Genomic DNA, 17249 nt, shown 5'->3' on the forward strand with positions numbered 1-17249 from the left:
TTTGTCTTTTTCTTAAATCTCCAGGTCCTGGAGTTAGATGGAAATCCCAGCATTTAGTTTTTTAAAAGTAAGTTTCTAGCCCTCATGATGGTTGGACCTGAAACCATGACCCCATAACAGTTCAAAAAGCAGAAGGTGAATAACAGGGAACAAAATCTATTTCTTTTTCAAATCTCATTATTTTAAGCCAATCACATGATACTTGAATGCTTGGGGTTGGTAATACACCATGATGCCACCCGCTTGGCCAGCACACCGGGCATTGAACCAGATCTAAAAGATTTAGCTCCTACCTCTTGAAATGAAGAGCCAAGCAGCTAGAGTAATGGGGTGCAACGATTCAAATCCTCTGTGGAATGGCACCAAGGGGGACCTAGAGCGCGCACACCAGTGGGTTACATATACACGTAGAACCCTACATTCCCTGTCCCAAAGAGCTTACATTCTAAAGAGATGAGAAGGAATAATATCCCCATTTTATAGATGAGGAGGAACAGTTATGTGCTATAAGGAGCCTGTGATAGAATTGAACCCAAAGTACTCACAGCTCAGGCCACAAGACCATCCTCTCGCCACATACTTGGATTGCCCCCCATTTGTAAGGCTGGCGAGAACATTAGAGCCCCAAACCCGTCCCAGTGTTCTGCACCCCCCTCGCCTGTGCTCCCAGCCACCTTCTTCTGCCCAGGGAAATGGACCGGAACAGCGACGGCAGAACAAGCTATTCAGCACTAGCTATTCTAGAAAGGCTCCCCCCCCGTGGACATTGTATTCCAGAATCATAGTGATTTTATTCCAAAATATTTACCCCACTTTGTTAGCACAAATAATTCCAGAATGAAGGGGCTTTTATTCTGGAATAGGGTGTCCACTCAGGAAGCTTTTCTGGAATAGCTGTTCTGCAAGAGCTGTTCCGGTCAATTTCCCCCTGTAGACAAGCTTTACCTTCCTTGTGCAATGACCTCTGTCCTGCCCCCACCATTCCCAGAATGCCACATTTTGGGGGATGCTGCAGCATCCAAAGGCACCGATTGGCTGACCAAGAAGCCCCACCTTTGTGAGAGCTGGGCTTTGTTCCAGCACAGGTTGTGCAAATGTGGCAAAGCTCTCCCACTCCCATTTCCACCGTGTTGGTGCGGTATTAGGTCAGGGACTCCTTCTAGACAGAGGACGCCCAGACAGCTCCTGGCAGACAAAGCCTGCCTGGGAAAGCAGCTGCGAGGGATGAGAAATATGAAAAAGATCCATCAGCTTGGGGTTTAGATAGCCATTGTAAATAGACCTGACTAGAGTCACTATTGATTTTTCTTGCATGGAGCTGTAATTAGATTGAACTGGGAAGAGGCATGTTAAGCTGCATCAGCAGAAAAGAAAGAAAGAAAGAAAGAAAAAGCAAGAACCAGGGAGGTTCTTTACAGAACTGCTTCACTGCAGCGTCCCTCCTGTCTGTGACCACCCCTTTCAGCATGATAAGTCTGGAAAGTGCCTAAGCTGTCCAAATCCCAAAGAAGGCAGCGTGATCCTCTCCACAAGGCCCAGTATAGGCAGTCAGGGGAGCACGATTCTATCCCTGGCTCTGCTACTTGTTCCCTGGGTGACCTTAGGTGAATCACTATGCCTTCCCATGCCTCAGTTTTCCCAGCTGTACAATGGGGATAATGTAAAGCACTTTGAGCTCTCTGGGTGAAAAGTGCTATATCAGCGCTAAGAATCAAATGCCAGCCTTAGTGACTAGAGGCGGGAGATTTTTTTGACAAATCATAAGCTAGGATTTGGCTTAATTCAGGTTGCTACTATTACAGCCTCCCAGTCCTGTATGGGTTGGCAGCAGGATTTGAACCAGGGACCTTCAGCCCGTAAATGGTAGGCTTCTTTTGAGAGAAAGAAGGTCTCCCGGTTGAAGGAGTGGACTAAGACCCTGGAGATCTTTGCTCAAATCTCAGCTGGGTCACAGACTTCCCTTGTCTTTCAGGCAGTCACAGCATCTCCTTTTGCCCAGCTGTAAAATGGGGAGAACCAGCCCTTCATTGTCTATTTAGATTGTGAGCTCTTAGGGTCTGGCTAGACGGCAGCTGGGCTTGCACCTCCCAGCCTGGCTAGACTGACTCGTGCTGGCAGCACAGACATTATAGCTCAGGTTCTTAGGCCCAGCCAGGCCCGAGACTTTCATTGTCTATAAAAGGACGTTTCTAGCCCTAATGGTTCATAGCATCATAGAACATCAGGGTTGGAAGGGACCTCAGGAGGTCATCTAGTCCAACCCCCTGCTCAAAGCAGGGTCCCGAACTAAATCTGGTTGCCTGGAAACGTGACCCCAGCGTAACCTACGAACCTAATGAACGTAATTTTTTTCCTGAATCTCATGATTTTTAAGCTGATCTCGTGATTATCTGAGGCCAGACTCAAGATTTTTGAATGTTTGGGGTGGCTAATACCACACCCGGGAAACACTGCCATTGTCAGAGGGCCTCAAGGATTAAGGGTTCTTCCGGGCTGTTTTGAATCTGTGCATCCCTGAGCCAGTCCTATCCAACCACAGGTTGGCAAATCAGCCATCTTTATTCAACTGTCTGTACTTCACTCTTGCCACTAGATGGCAGAATAACATCCGACACCATTCCCTCTAGGCCCGGCTACCTGTATCTCCATGGGGCTGCCCCCATAGTTCAGGTTCAGTTAAGATGCAGAAGAGGTGAGATGCCCGTACTGCTTCCCCAGTGAGTGTAAATCCACCTCAGGGCCCAATTTTTAAATAAAAAGGCCCCAGAAGCGATCCTGGCAACTACAAGCCAGTAAGCCTAACCGTGGTATTAGGCAAATGGGTTGAAACCATAGTAAAGAACAGAATTATCAGATGCACAGACAAACACAATGCAGCTTTTTCAAAAGAAACTCATGCCTCGCCAATCTATTAGAATTCTATTAGAATATCAACAAGCATATGGAGAAGGGGTGATCCAGTGGATATAGTGTACTTGGACTTTCAGAAAGTCTTTGACAAGTTCCCTCACCAAAGCCTCGTAAGCAATCATGGGATAAGAGTGAAGGTCCTCTCATCAGTAACTGCTTAAAAGATATAGGAAGCAAAGGGTAGGATTAAATGATGAGTTTTCACAATGGAGAGAGGCAAATAGTGGGGTTTCCCAAGGGTCTGTACTGCAACCTGTGCTCGTCAACATATTCACAAATGGTCTGGAAAGCAGGGTGACGAAATTTAGAGACAATGCAAAATTACTCATGACAGTAAAGTTCAAAGCTGACTGCGAAGAGTTTCAAAGGAATATCACTAAACTGGATCTCTGGGAAACGCAATGGATGAAATTCAATTAATTCAGTTCACATGAAATTCAGTGTTGATAAATTCAAAGTAATGCACATTGGAAAACATAATCCCAACTGTACATACAAAATGGTGGGGTCTAAATTAGCTGTTATCACTCAAGAAAGATCTCAGAGTCATTGTGGCTAGTTCTCGGAAAATATTCCCTCAATGCGCAACAGTGGTCATAAAAAGTGAACAGAATGTTAGGAACCATTAGGAAAGGGAAAAATAATAAAACAGAAAATGTCATAATGCCACTCCATAAATCCTTGAATGCTGCAAGCAATTCTGGTCGCCCCATCTCAAAAAAGGATGTATTAGAACTGGAAAAGGTTCAGAGAAGGGCAACAAAAACGATGAGGGGGATGAAGAGCTTCCATTTGAGAAGAGATTAATAAGGCTGGGACTGTTCATCTTAGAAAAGAGACGACGAAGGGGGGAGATGAGAGAGGTCTATAAAATCATGACTGGTGTGGAGACAGTGAATAGGGAAGTGTTATTTACCCCTTCACATAACACAAGAACCAGGGGTCACCCAATGAAATTAATAGGCAGCAGGTTTAAAACTAGCATGCGGAAATACCTCTTCACACAACACACAGTCAACCTGTGGAACTCGTTGCCAGGGGACGTTGGGAAGTTCAAAAGTATGACTGGGTTCAAAAAAGAGTTCAATAAATTGATGGAGGATTGGTCCATCAGTGGCTATTAGCCAAGATGGTCTGCAATGCAACCCCATGCTCTGGATGTTCCTAAACCTCTGACTGCCAGAAGCTGGGACTAGACAACAGGGGATGGATCACTCGATGAATTGCCCTGTTCTGTTTATTCCCTCTGAAGCATCTGCCACTGTTGGAAGACAAATACTGGGCTAGATGGACCACTGCTCTGACCCAGGGTGGCCGTTCTTATGTTCTGGCAGAGAGGAGAAATGATGAGCCCAATGTCACACAGACAGAAAAGTATCTGCACCAGAATGAGAACCCAACTCTATTTCTAACCTGCTAGATCACAACAGACCATGGTCCCCCCCCGTCCTCAGCATATCACTTCTAATATTGTGTATGGCAAATATATTCAGTAGCAATACTAAGGGTATACTTTGCTTTCAACAGCAGCCCTGTTTGTAGCCAACCAATCAGACCACCATATCTGAGGTCTTAGTGTCCAGCGGTGCTATTAGTAATTAATGATTGCATATTGCTATGATTATTAATAATTACTCCTAATAATTGTGTTTGGAAACAAATGCTGGGTTTAAAAACTTGAAATACCGAATAACCGATGTTGTCTATGCTTAGCCAATACAGCTTGTCTAGAGGATAATCAATACATGGGAAATGTAATAGCACAAATTCATCCCTGCAGGCCATCCCAGTTGCTTCACCCAGGGTTAATACGGCCTTTTATCTGCCTATGGGAGAGCACACCGACCTCACACATACCACTTGGGAGTTCCTGTGCAAACCACCGAGCTACTGTAGACCCATCACATGTAGCCAGAAGCTGGAGGTGTTTACAGCCATACCACACGCAGCAGGAGACACGAGCTACAAGAGGCTGCACAGATTTTCAAAGGCTGCTGGGCATTTTGGGTGCCCTGCCCACCTGGACACACTTTAGACAGACCTGATTTTCAGAGGGTGCGGAGCAGCTGCCCTCTGAAAACCAGGCCCCGAGAAGGGGCTGAATGCTGGGCCCTGAAAACCCACCAGTCTCGTTTGAAAATCTAGGCCCTGCCATGTACAGAAGTATTTGCAGATAAAAGATATGGGCAGTTCTGCAGCTCTGCCACGTAAAGGACAAGGAGCAAAGAGGTGCTGCAGACATATGGTACTCAGGAGGTCAGACGAGAACAGGATCAAGTCCCTCGTGACCTAAAAATGTATGGCTCTATAGCCCAGACAATGGAGAGCAGGAGATATGACCCATAGCAAGAAGCTGGAGCTATGTCACACACCAACAGAGGGCGATGCCGCTGCATTTATACAGTGGTCACTAACAGAAAGTCAACATTTGCCATGCTAGTTAATTCCTACTCTGAGCACAGGGAAGATGTTACATTAGCCCAGAGATTGCTGGGGAGTAACTGCTGGCAGACGGTGACCATTCTACCACAGGTAGCAAGAGGCAGTAAATAGCCTTGACATGCCTGTTATGTTTTTGCTTTCTCCACAACATTAACAATTCCTATACACTCCAATACCACATTGTTATTGCATTTGCACTGTCCCAAGTCCTTTGCACACACCAGTTTGACCTGCTGCACACCTTTGCCTCTGGCTCGTGATGGTAACATTGTGGATGGTGAGTGGAGGATTGGACAAACGCGTGTCTTGCAGCCAATGGGGAGGTGACGGGGGTGAAGGTGGAGGAGGGAATATTGTCGTAGCAAACATATCACTCACTGTTCCGATTGTGCACATCTGCGGGTTTTTTGTTTGCTTGCTTTGTTTTGGTTTGTTTTTTTTTTTAATTGGTGTCTGGAAAAAAAGTCAAATTTTCTATAAAAGGTTTCTTTTGTTTGTTTTTTTTGCAAGCATCTGATGGTCATAGGGTAGGTTTTTCCACTACAACATTCATCTGCCAGTTGTTTGACTGAGGTACCTTATGGGATACAGGCTCCACCTGGTACCACAAAGGGTTAAAAGTATCTTTGTTGTGTAGGATGTTTGTTTCCACTGAAGAAAGAGCATCTGGATTCAGGGCCATTTGCAAGGGCCAGGAAAATTATTTCTGTTAACCATTATTACCAGAGAGAAAATGGCTTGAACTGAATATATTTGCTTGGACAAATCTATTGTCTCCTGTAAACCATCTGTCCTAACTAGAGCTAAGCAAATATGGTGCACTCAGCCAATCAGGGGACAGAATCCACGCCATGGGATTTATATGACCAATCAAATCTCTCTGACGGAAGCACTGAATGCATACAGAATCTGTTTGGGAGCAGTCCATGGAGCTAAAAAGTGCCTAAAACTAATTGATTAATGAATGAATTTGAGGAAATTACAACCTGCTTGTGTCTATTCCAGGCAGTAGGCAAAGAGGCTAAATCTGTTGGACAAATGATTTGTGACAAATGATTCGCTCAACTCAAGACCTGCCCAACTTTGGCTGGAAGTGGAGGACCTCAGAAGTTAGTCTGATACTGTTAGTTCAAGGTGGCTGTAATCTGAAGAGGATTCGTACATGAACGCGAACTTAGAAAGCAATTCAGAAAAAGAAATGGGTTTTGCCAGTAATTAGGAGGAACCGATTTGCAATTAAAATGTACTCTCACTATTCCTCGTGTTAAAGGCCAGGGTTAGAAGCAGCTGCATTGAGGCCCGCAATTTCATTTAAACTGGAAACAAGAAGCTCATTTTTAACAGGAAAGGTAATTAACCACTGGAGCAACTTATCCCGGGGGTGTGATGGATTCTCCATCATCTAGATCTTTAAATTGAGCCTGGATATATTTTAAAACAATATTCTCAAGCTCAGTCACAAACTATCAACCTCAAGGCAGGAATGACTAGGTGGCATTCTCTGGTCTATGCTATGCAGGAGATTAGACTAGATGATCACAGTGGTCCCTTCCGGCTTTCAAATCTATGATTTTTGCTCCCTCAATAAGCTACATGCAGAGTGCGGAGAGCTCTGCATGCCTGATACACACAGTAACGTTTTCAAAAGCAGCTAAGGGACTGTTGGCGAGCAGGGCACAAACCCCAAACTGGTTGCAAGATCTATACTTAGATTTCACCAGTCACATAACAAGTGTAAACTCCTCCGCCACTATACAGCCTTGCCATGGAGTCCCAGACAGTCCGCAGCCTATCTTGCCACCCTGGCAAGCTTGATTCTGTGATAGACAGGCACGTTACACCAAAGATCTCAAAAAGGTCAGCTTACTTCCAGTCCCAAAGGACCAGTCACTTACCCTAGGTCCATTTACATCTTAGATCTCACACCAAAGACAATGCTTGTAGCCCTGCCTATAGTCAACTAACTAAGGATTCGTTAACTAGGAAAAAGAAATGAGCATTATTTACAAGGTTAAAGCCAGGAAGCAAACACACACAAACGAGTTGCAGTCAGGTGTGAAAAGTTAATAGTAACGTCTCTAGTAAGCAGACTCTGAATATCCCTTAGGGCTAACCCAGGCAAAACAGGTGGGGGGCTCCCTGCATGTGCTTAGACATCCCCGCCTCTCAGAGTTCCAGCAGCAGCAAAGGAATAATAAGTTCTCTCTGACAGGCATTTTAATTCCCTTCCCCCAGCGTTCATGCTGTGATGGGATGGCTTGGGCATGTACCCTCTTCCGGGCTGGGTGGGAAGCAATCAGCAAAGTGTCTGTTCCACAATGGCGCGTTTGCATTCACTAGTCCTTCCTGATGGGCCGGAGATAACGCCTCCTGCAGGCATCCAGCACTAGGTGAGTTTCCCTGTTTGGTGAGTTATGTAATTTCAGAACAAACATTTTACAGTAACAGAACAAGCACGTGAGTATTACCTTATAGCATGGGAAATCAAGTTTATGCGTGAGATTAATGCATGCAGTGATTTACAAGCATTTCGTGAAGTCTAAACAGGATACACTATATAAGTCCAATGCCTAGCTTAACGATACTAACGCACAGGTGAGACAGAAGGGTGTCCACCTATTCATTGTTCAGTGAGGCCTAAAAGCCTTGGCATGAGCTGGCACCTGGTCTGCCAGTATTACAATCCCCATTTTACAGATGGGGAAACTGAGGCTCAGAGAGGAGAAGGGACTTGCCTGATGTGACCCAGCAGGCCAGCGGCAGAGTCTGGAATAGATTCAGGGCTCCTGAGTCCCCATCCAGAGCTCTGTCCACTAGAGTCATAGAATCATAGACTTTAAGGTCAGAAGGGACCATTACGATCGTCTAGTCTGACCTCCTGCACAACGCAGGCCATGGAATCTCACCCACCCGCTCTTGTAACAAACCCCTAACCTGGTCTCCCCTATAAATGACTCTAATTTTTACATATACCCCCACCTAGGGTTGTTCTCCAGTAGCCACCACAAGGTTAAAAATGACAGTGCGTGTTTTATATTGAGATCGCGTTGCAAGGTGGCTAGTTGGCTTGATGTGAAAACACAGCTTATTTTTTGCAATGGAGACATAGCCTTAGGCACATTTAAAATTTTTACCCAGTCAGGTAGTTAGATGTCTAAATGCAAGTGATCTCGCCTGCAAAATGAAAGGCTCTTTTCCAAAATCAGTCCCTAAGCCTCTACAAATCTTTGGAAGGTGAGCTGGGATCTGAGGGCAGGTCTACTCTTAAAACGCTGCATCAGCACCGCTGTAGCATGTAAGTGAAGACACTCCTACGCCGACGGGAGAGACTTTTCACACCCCTGAGCACTGCAATTATACCGATATAAGTCTGTAGTGTAGACCTGGTCTCAGATAATTTCAGTTCACCTTTAAGTCGGCCTTAATACAGAGTAAAATCCCATTGTGATTTTCTATCGCTCTGATCTTTGTTGGTGTAGTACACTCCTCTACTGATCCCGTGGCATTTGACACTCACTTTGTATGGGTGTACGTGACCACACACAAGGTGTATTGCAGTGAAATATCAGCTTCACACCTCTGACCTTTTTCCTGCACTCTGGATCCCTTTACGTCACGAAGCCTGACACAAGGGAGTGCTTGGGACCGGTAGATTAGGGCAGGGGGCAGATGGCTTCAGAGTGATGCCTTTACATTGGGACTGACCGTATAAAATGAGACCCTCCCTTTCCTTCCCACTAAATATCTCCCCATTTGCACAGCAAAGCTGTTGAGGTCTGATAACATTTCTATTTGACATTAATATATGTATACATATATATATATATATTGGGGAAATTTGTGAGGCCTTTTTTTTTTTATGTTTCCCCTGTTTTCTGACCAAGTACAGAGGTGATCAAAGCCGTTTTGAAATTTTATTTGAAATTTTTGGAAATGAATTTTGAAATAAAAACAGGCAAAACTTAAAAAAAATCTTCACAGGTCCCCCCTCCCACACACACACACACAACTTTTTTTAAAATCCAGGTCATCTACCAAAGAGCCAAATCCTCAGGACTTTATTGATTCAGTTTTTGTACTTGCTCGGGCCAAACTACTACCGAAGTTAATGGTAGCTTTGTTGCAATGAGTAAAGCATGAGTAAGGACCCTCAGAATTCAGCTCCCAGAGAGCTCACTGCTAGGACAAAGGTGATGTGCATCATTAAGTAGAGATGCCAAAATGCAGAGCCACATGTCTGTTATGATGCGATACCTTGGGAATTAGAGAGCTGGTACTGAAATGTGTTGCCCTTCTCACACGATAATCCTGCTTGTTTATTAGAAGCTCCCGAAAAACAGAATATATTCAGGGTTCTGGTGCTCATGACTCCCTCTGACCTGGATTTTGGATGATGGCTCCATAAATGCCACAAGCTAGCGGGTAGTTTTTAGAATAGCATCATGACTACATTTCTGGAGGACGCTGGAACTCTAGAAATCAGATGTTGCATTCATTTACATGGCTGCAATTCTAGAGTAATTCTAGAGTAACTCCTACACTTAAATATTTAATCATGTTTTTAGTCATGTTTTACCACATGTTAAAGAACACAATTGTGAATTCAGGGGTAGACAGGACAGTTTGGACCAGATTCTCCATTGCCCTGTACCTTGTACAGTCTTTTACACCAGTGCCACGTGGCGCTAAAATCAAAATGGGTTTGTTTTACACCCACTATGCATGGGTGTAAATAACCATTCAAGGTACAGAAGAATGGCAAATCAAGCTCAGAATGTGCAACTTAGGGCTAAACACAACTAGGAACAAATGTGTGTCATGTCCACACTAGAGTTTACAATCATGTTAGTTAGCACGTGGGAAAACATGACTAGAAATTCCAGTGTAGACAAACTCTAGTAGCGTTCCCTGACATAAGATCCTCGCCAAAGTATTGAGACCAATTCCCAGTGTCCTCAGAAGGTGCCATTCTGCTGACATAATAGCGCTCCTGAACTGACCCCATAAAACTCTTAAATAACAGGCAAGGAACGCTTTAACCTTTACCTTGTGTCATTGGAAATAAAGACGGATTGGGCTCCTCATTGTGAATCATCGGGAAAAGGAGAGGATACTATTTAAGAGTGTTAAATGGCAGGTGGGCAGGGCAAAGAGGTGAAAGTACCAGACCAGCCTTGCAGGACCCATGATAAACGAATCTGAAATGGCCTTGGAATCCTGGACACAAAAATGGAGCTTCTTGATGGGCTGTAGGGGAAGTCATACCCATGAAACCCAATGAAACGCACCAGTCTAATTGGTATCCTCTGTTCCTCCTTATTTGGGGTTGGTTTTTAAGCGGTTTCCATTTCACAACAGCCGTAGGACACAGTGGGCTGTGCATTCCCATGGGCCTATCTGTCCTCTTAGGCAGTCCAGCTCCCACAGAGTTTTTGACTCATAGACTTTAAGACCATCCTGATCATCTAGTCTGACCTCCTGCACATTGCAGACCACAGAACTTTCCCCCCCTCCCCCCCAGACCAGCTCGGATCCTTGCAAGTGGAACCAGGTGTATCCTGTCCTTCTGCTCCAGCTGGCCAAAGTCTGTGAACAAACCACTCCTGATGATGCCAGCGACACCCAGATATTTTTGATGTGAGGCTGGCACAGGGGCTGATGGCATCTGAGCTCTGTTTGCCTAGGAGCTTAAGGCATGAGCAGAGAGTATGCACATTAGCTGAGCACAAATATCCCATCAGGGAGATCCTCCAGCTGAGAAGGTGTTGAGTGTGTGTGATATCGCACTCACAGGGCTGATCCACAAAGGGCCTGGTACAGCTACAGAAAGAGAGCTCGCCATTTGGTAGGGACCTGGGGCCAGATCAGCAGCAGCAGGAATTGGTCACAGCGCCATTGACTTACGTCTTACCCAAGTTCTGGCTCTCGTGTGGAGCGAGGTGCGCCCCCCCCAGCTCCGACTCACCCCACTCCTTTGAGCCCCTGCCCTGTCTTCGGCATTTCCGATGAGCTAGCTAAGGAGGGTCCCCGCGCCGTGTGCTGGCTTCCGTGAAGGCCTTTTTTAGGCACTTGCTCTACCCATGCATTGTACAGGGAGCCCGGGTGCCTGGCTCCAGGCTGGGTATCCCAGCTGGCAACAGGACACTGCAATGCTGAATCTCCGGGTATGTCTACACTTCCAAAAAAGACTCGTGGCAGCGAGTCTCAGAGCCTGAGTCTACAGACTCGGTCTCGCAAGGCTCATGCTACAGCACCGAAACCAGCCGTGTAGACGTTCCCACTCGGGCTCTGAGACCTGGCCAAGGGGATGGATCTCAAAGGCCAAGCGGGAACCTCTGCACGGCTATTTTCAGCGCCATAGCCCGAGCCAGAGTCCCAGGCTCTGCGACTCGCTGCCATGGGGTTTCGTTTGCAGTGTAGACACACCATAAGTCCCCTTTGTGAATCCCACCCAAAGGGACATTTTAGAAAAAGGCACTTAGGGCAGGTCTGCACCTACAAAGAGTATCAGCATAGGTACCTCTCTCAGGGACATGAAAAATCCACTCTCCTGAGAGATGCAGCTTTGCCGACCTAACCCCCAGTGTAGACAGGGCTAGGGTGATGGAAGAATTCATCTGTCGACCTAGCTACTGCTTCTCGGGGAGGTGCATTACCCCAGCGATGGGTGAACCCCTCCTAGGTGACCAGATGTCCCGGTTTTATAGGGACAGTCCCAATTTTGGGGTCTTTTTCTTATGTAGGCTCCTATTACCCCCCACCCCCTGTCCCGATTTTTCACATTTGCTGTCTGATCACCCTAGCCCCTCCTGTTGCTGTAATGAGTGTCCACATGGCAGTGCCCTGGCTATGCCGCTGTAGCGTCTGAAGTGTAGACGCACCCTAAGACTCCTAAATCACTTAAGCGCTTTTGAAACTCCCAGGTAATGTTAACATATACCGCAGAAAAATGGCGACTAAAGCCACGTATTCTGCTTCAACAAGGGTTTTTTTTTTTCTCTTAAAAAAAACAAACCAATGGCAAAAGCCAGGGGCGGCTCTACCAATTTTGCCGCCCCAAGCAGTCGCCGCCGAATTGCTGCTCGTGCAACAGTGACGGAGCTGCCGCCGAATGGCCGCCGCGGGACACGGCCGGCCGCCCCTTTCTGAAGGCCGCCCCAAGCACCTGCTTGGAAAGCTGGTGCCTGGAGCCGGCCCTGGCAAAAGCTTTCCCCAAAAGAGCAAAATCTGGCCATTTGTGCCAATTAAAATCCATATATTTAGTCACTGCCTCAGCCCCTGTGCAGAGCGTGGAAAATTTAATGGGGTTTTATTTATTATTATTATTTATTTTATTATGGCGGGACCACCTGGGAGCTCCAGTCATGTCCCAACCCCCTGCCCATGCCAGGCACCACACAAACACAAAATGCGAGAAGACGGTCCCTGTCCAAGGAGCTCGCAATCTGCTCATCCCCTGCCCACAACTTCCATGTGCCACCTGCAGGGGAACGCACCTCCTGGCGTGACCTATTGCTCAATGCGGAGACTGGGCTGTGGGAGGATTTTTAACTATGGAACCTGGTTCTGTTGGACTGAAATGAACCAGTGACATGTTGAGAATGGGCTTGAATCCAGCAGGAGAGGGAGCGAAGAGAGTAGCGAAGGCAGTTGGGGAAGCATAGATTTCCTGGACTGTCACACAGTCCATGTCACAGACAGAGGGGAAATGAGGGCAAGCCCCATGACAATCTATTCTGGGAGCTGAATGATGGTTGCCTCATTTTGCCTTGAGAACTACTGGTGCAGGCCAGGAAATGTAAGCAGACGTCACAGAAAGTCCATGTAGAAAATTTCAGCTGTTTCCTGCTGGTTTAAGTTGGCATCTGGGCTTAGGGGCAGAGCCACGGGTCTGAGGATCCACTGGTTCACGGGCTTGTTGGTTGTCCAACTGAGGTCAGCAGAGACCAGCAAAAGCCAATGGAGAGCAACAGAAGGTTTCCAGTGGGGCCTACTGGAACCTCTGGTATAGGGCTGCAAGCTTGGCAGAGGATTGCATGCTTCCCTGTATTAGCCCCACTCAGGATTTAGGAATTAGGAGGTCCCAAATTGCCAGAGGGTGAGGAGGGCAAAATCAAGGCATGAGTTTCCTCCAGTTCCAGCCTGGCTGCCAGAAGGAGATATTGGAGTGACCCATGAGTTGCAAGTCTCCAAGGGCCTTCCACGTGGTCACTTGCATTGCATGTCTTAGGCAGGTGGCCCCATCTCAAGAGATGGAGGCAATCGAGAGGAAGGAGAAGGAGACACCTTTGGTCCCATCTCAAGAGACAGAGGCAATAGAGAGGAAGAGAGAGGTGGAGAGGTGGCAGAGAGGGATGGGCCGAAAGTGAGGGCGGAAGTAGTGAGAGAGGAGCGCTGGGCACCATGGGCCAGCACCCAATTAATGGCCATGTTCTTTCTTTTGAACATCTAGCCTGCAAACGCAAAGAACAGGAGCAGCAGAAAGACAGGAACCTGCAGCCCAAGAAGCAGCGGCTGGTCTTCACGGACCTGCAGCGCCGCACCCTGATTGCGATCTTCAAGGAAAACAAGCGTCCCTCCAAGGAGATGCAGATGACCATCTCGCAGCAGCTGGGCCTGGAGCTCAACACCGTCAGCAACTTCTTCATGAATGCCCGCCGGCGGTGCATGAACCGCTGGCAGGAGGATGCAGGCACCAACCCTGGGGTTCCCTCATCTTCTACAAGCACTTTCTCCAAAGCATGACGCCCCTCTTCTGTCCCTCCCCGATCCCCAACCACTCCCTCCTCACGACAAAGCCAACCACATCCGTCCCCCGCCCACATCCCACGACAAGCCACGCCAACATTGGCCATCCAGGTGGGTGCTTTTGGGTGCTGCAGGGAGACCACCTCACCAAACCCATCGTGTGGAGATGCTGTGATTTGCCCTCTGGACCTTGGCTTAGTCCCATGTCTCGCTGCCACACACGAGCCTTGGAAGAAGCTCGCTTCAAAGGGGAACCATTCGGAACAGGGCAGTTTCCTTCCCTTCAGAGCTCTGAGGAATCTCCCCCAATGGAGTGAGTGACCCCCAGGCCATTGGGGGGAATGGGGGCTCCTGCTTTTTGCAGCGGAGGAGACTGTGCCCCACCCCTGCCCCCCACGCGCTGCCGCGTTTGCCAGGCTCATCTTTCCATCGCACGTTATTGGCCTTTCCCCTCCCCCTGTAAGATACAAGATTTGAGGGGCAAGTTTCAGCCCCACGCTCTCCACATTCAATCCCTAAGCATGTCGGGGGGGAGATTCAAGGCATTCAGGCCCAGCCTGTCGAAGGCATGTAGCACTGAGGTGCCTGATTCCCATTGATCTCAGTGACTGATTTCATCGGGAGTTTGGATCCGAGGCCCTTCCCAAAACCCCACGAGGCACCTCTCTGCAGCTGTAGGCACCTACATACATTTAAAAATCTGGCCCCTCGACCCCAGGAGGCAGGTGCCAAGGCACCTGGAGAGAGGGTACACATTAAAGGTAACTGAGCACCAAGGCTGGGGAGAGGGTAGGTGCTCTGCTCCCTTTAAAGTGTTATTGCTCACAGGGAGAGCAGGGCAGTGTTACCTAGCAGTGAGAGCACGACAAACGGGCAATAGGACTCCAGGGTTCTAATCCCAGCTCTCCCGCTGCCTTGATGTAGGGCCCTTGGGAGAGTCCCCAAGCTCTCCGTTCACCTCCAACACCTGGTGTGCAAATGCTTCCTCGGGGACAGGAGGCTTAAGGGTGAATGTTTGTGTCAAGAGCTTTCAAGACCCCAAAATGGCCAGCGTGAGTGGAGAGCAAAGCACTGGTAGCACACGAGCTAGCCCAGCGCAAGTGGTATCTCTCCCTGGGGGGGCCGGGTACATGAGGATGAGACCTGTAGGCTGTGAGGAAGAGATCACCTCTCCCACCCCCATTCACTCCATCCAGCCCCACCTTGCAGCCAAGAGACCCTACATAGGGAAGATTATTTGATCTTCTGCGGAGTGTCCAAGAGCATCCGTTGCGGCCACCGGTCATGAAGCCAAGTGCACAAAAGAGGTCCAAAAAAACCCAAAAAAACCACAAAGAAAGAAAACTCCCAAGAGGAGATCCTTTTCTCCTAGGATTCCTTCCAAAGATATTCCACGCCCAACGGAAACCGTGGAGATGCTAATGTCACAACACTCCCCCAACCCCTGCTCACCTTGCTCCTAAAGCAGGGGACTCGGGAGCCAGCACAGGAGGCTGCTACATTGAATTGCACTGTGTCACCTAGAGATCAAGCAGGTCAAGAAGCACATTTTAGCGACATAAATCGGGTATAAAAATAATCCTTGGAAAAACCCAAGAGGAAAGACTTCGCCTGAAGGATCTGCTCTTTCCTGGGGACTGGATCGGTGAGGCCAGCCTGGCTCAGCCATGATCTTCACCTTTAGTTCAGTTTTGGTTTATAAGCAAACCCAAACAAAGCACTGTTTTGACTGCTTTGTGTCTCTTCTCCCCATCCCCAACACATGCACTGTATCCTCCGCCCCCTCCCTCCCCGCCCCTTTCCTCGTCTCTGTTACCAAAGAAGGAAAATCAAAATCATCACGGAATTGACACTGGTGCATAGTGGAAAACCAAAAAGATATGGATCCGTTTGCAATATATCTCTATATATACACACACGTTTCATATGTTTGTGTGTGTGTGTGTATATATATTTATATATAGCGGGGGAGAAACTGAAAAAAGAAAAATAAACCAAATAGGAATTAAAACCAAAAAAAAAAAAAGAAAGAAAAAAGCTCACCTAAAAACCCCCCGGCAACTTGCGAAAGACGACAGATTTTTTTGTGTGCCAATTAACAACCTGCCTTAAAAGCGAAATCCTAGAGAGATGGTACTAGCTTCAAAATTATTGTTTCCTCTGAGCTCTCGATGGTGACTTGTGCCATATACAAAGCAATCACAAGGGAAGACGATTAAGATCTGCTATGAAGCAACTAACCCTCCCTCGCATATGCCTCCATGAAAAACTCCAGTGCCTCCTTGGGGAGAGGAGGAGGCGTGGGAGGGAACAAGACGGCGTGGGGAGAAAGGGGAGGCTGCTCCCCACACTGGGAAAAAAAAATTTTTTAAAGGGACAATATTGAATTGATGCGGGTAAAACAGTACCATCTTTGATCTAGCGTTACGGTTTCTTCTATTCACTTTACTTTGAAACATGATCTGTTGTGCAACAGCGAGGCACCTTGTTGGAAAGAATGAAAGATGGGGAAAATATCTAGCTATCACTAGAGAGACAGCTCTAGACACAAAAATGGTAGAAAGAAAGAAAGAAAGAAAGAAAGAAAGAAAGAAAGAAAGAAAGAAAGAAAGAAAGAAAGAAAGAAAGAAAGAAACCTACAAATAAATAAATAACCTATTGGTATTAGAATGGTCCCCATAGGCTATCGGGATGCCTTGTGACAGTCACACCAAAGTAATCATTGGAAAAGGTGAGGTTGGGACAAACCAAACGCGGGGGGGAGGGGAGGCTCAGATTGATATGGTTATGACCAAATCATATGTAACAATTTACTACGAGAAAAGAGTGAGCAAGCGCGAGAGCGGGAGGGACGGAAGGCAAAGGCCAGGCACCACATCACGTTCTGCCAACCAAAAGTCATGGAAAAGCCAACGTCGTTTCCCTCCCTCCCCTGCCACCGAGACTCCCCTAACGTTGTTTCTTCTTGTCTTGTCGTGAAGCGGTGATGGTGATGGATTCCTGAACCCCATCTAGTAGTATTCAAGGGCTGAGAAGCCAAGAAGGGGCCTTGGTTTGGGAAGCGACAAAAAATTGAGTAAAGCAGGCCCCAAAGATGCAAAGACATTTCTAGTGAGAACCCGAGAATAAAGGCTACCTCACTTGAGTTT

At 47.3% G+C, this 17249-nt stretch overlaps 1 protein-coding gene across 1 annotated transcript in view; it reads left to right on the plus strand.

Moving 5' to 3' along the window:
* Positions 1 to 14110, plus strand: part of ONECUT3 (one cut homeobox 3) — a gene marked incomplete at its 5' end in the record, with an annotated part of 82137 nt that extends 68027 nt beyond the window's left edge. The window contains one exon of the mRNA XM_084614862.1: positions 13805 to 14110. Within this exon, the coding sequence (XP_084470988.1) occupies positions 13805 to 14097 (293 nt within the window). The 3' untranslated portion in view covers positions 14098 to 14110. The remainder of the gene's footprint in view (positions 1 to 13804) is intronic.
* Between the last annotated feature and the right edge of the window lie 3139 nt (positions 14111 to 17249).

This window comes from Lepidochelys olivacea (assembly GCF_965140295.1).
Source record: "Lepidochelys olivacea isolate rLepOli2 genome assembly, chromosome: 25".
NCBI lineage: Eukaryota > Metazoa > Chordata > Testudines > Cheloniidae > Lepidochelys > Lepidochelys olivacea.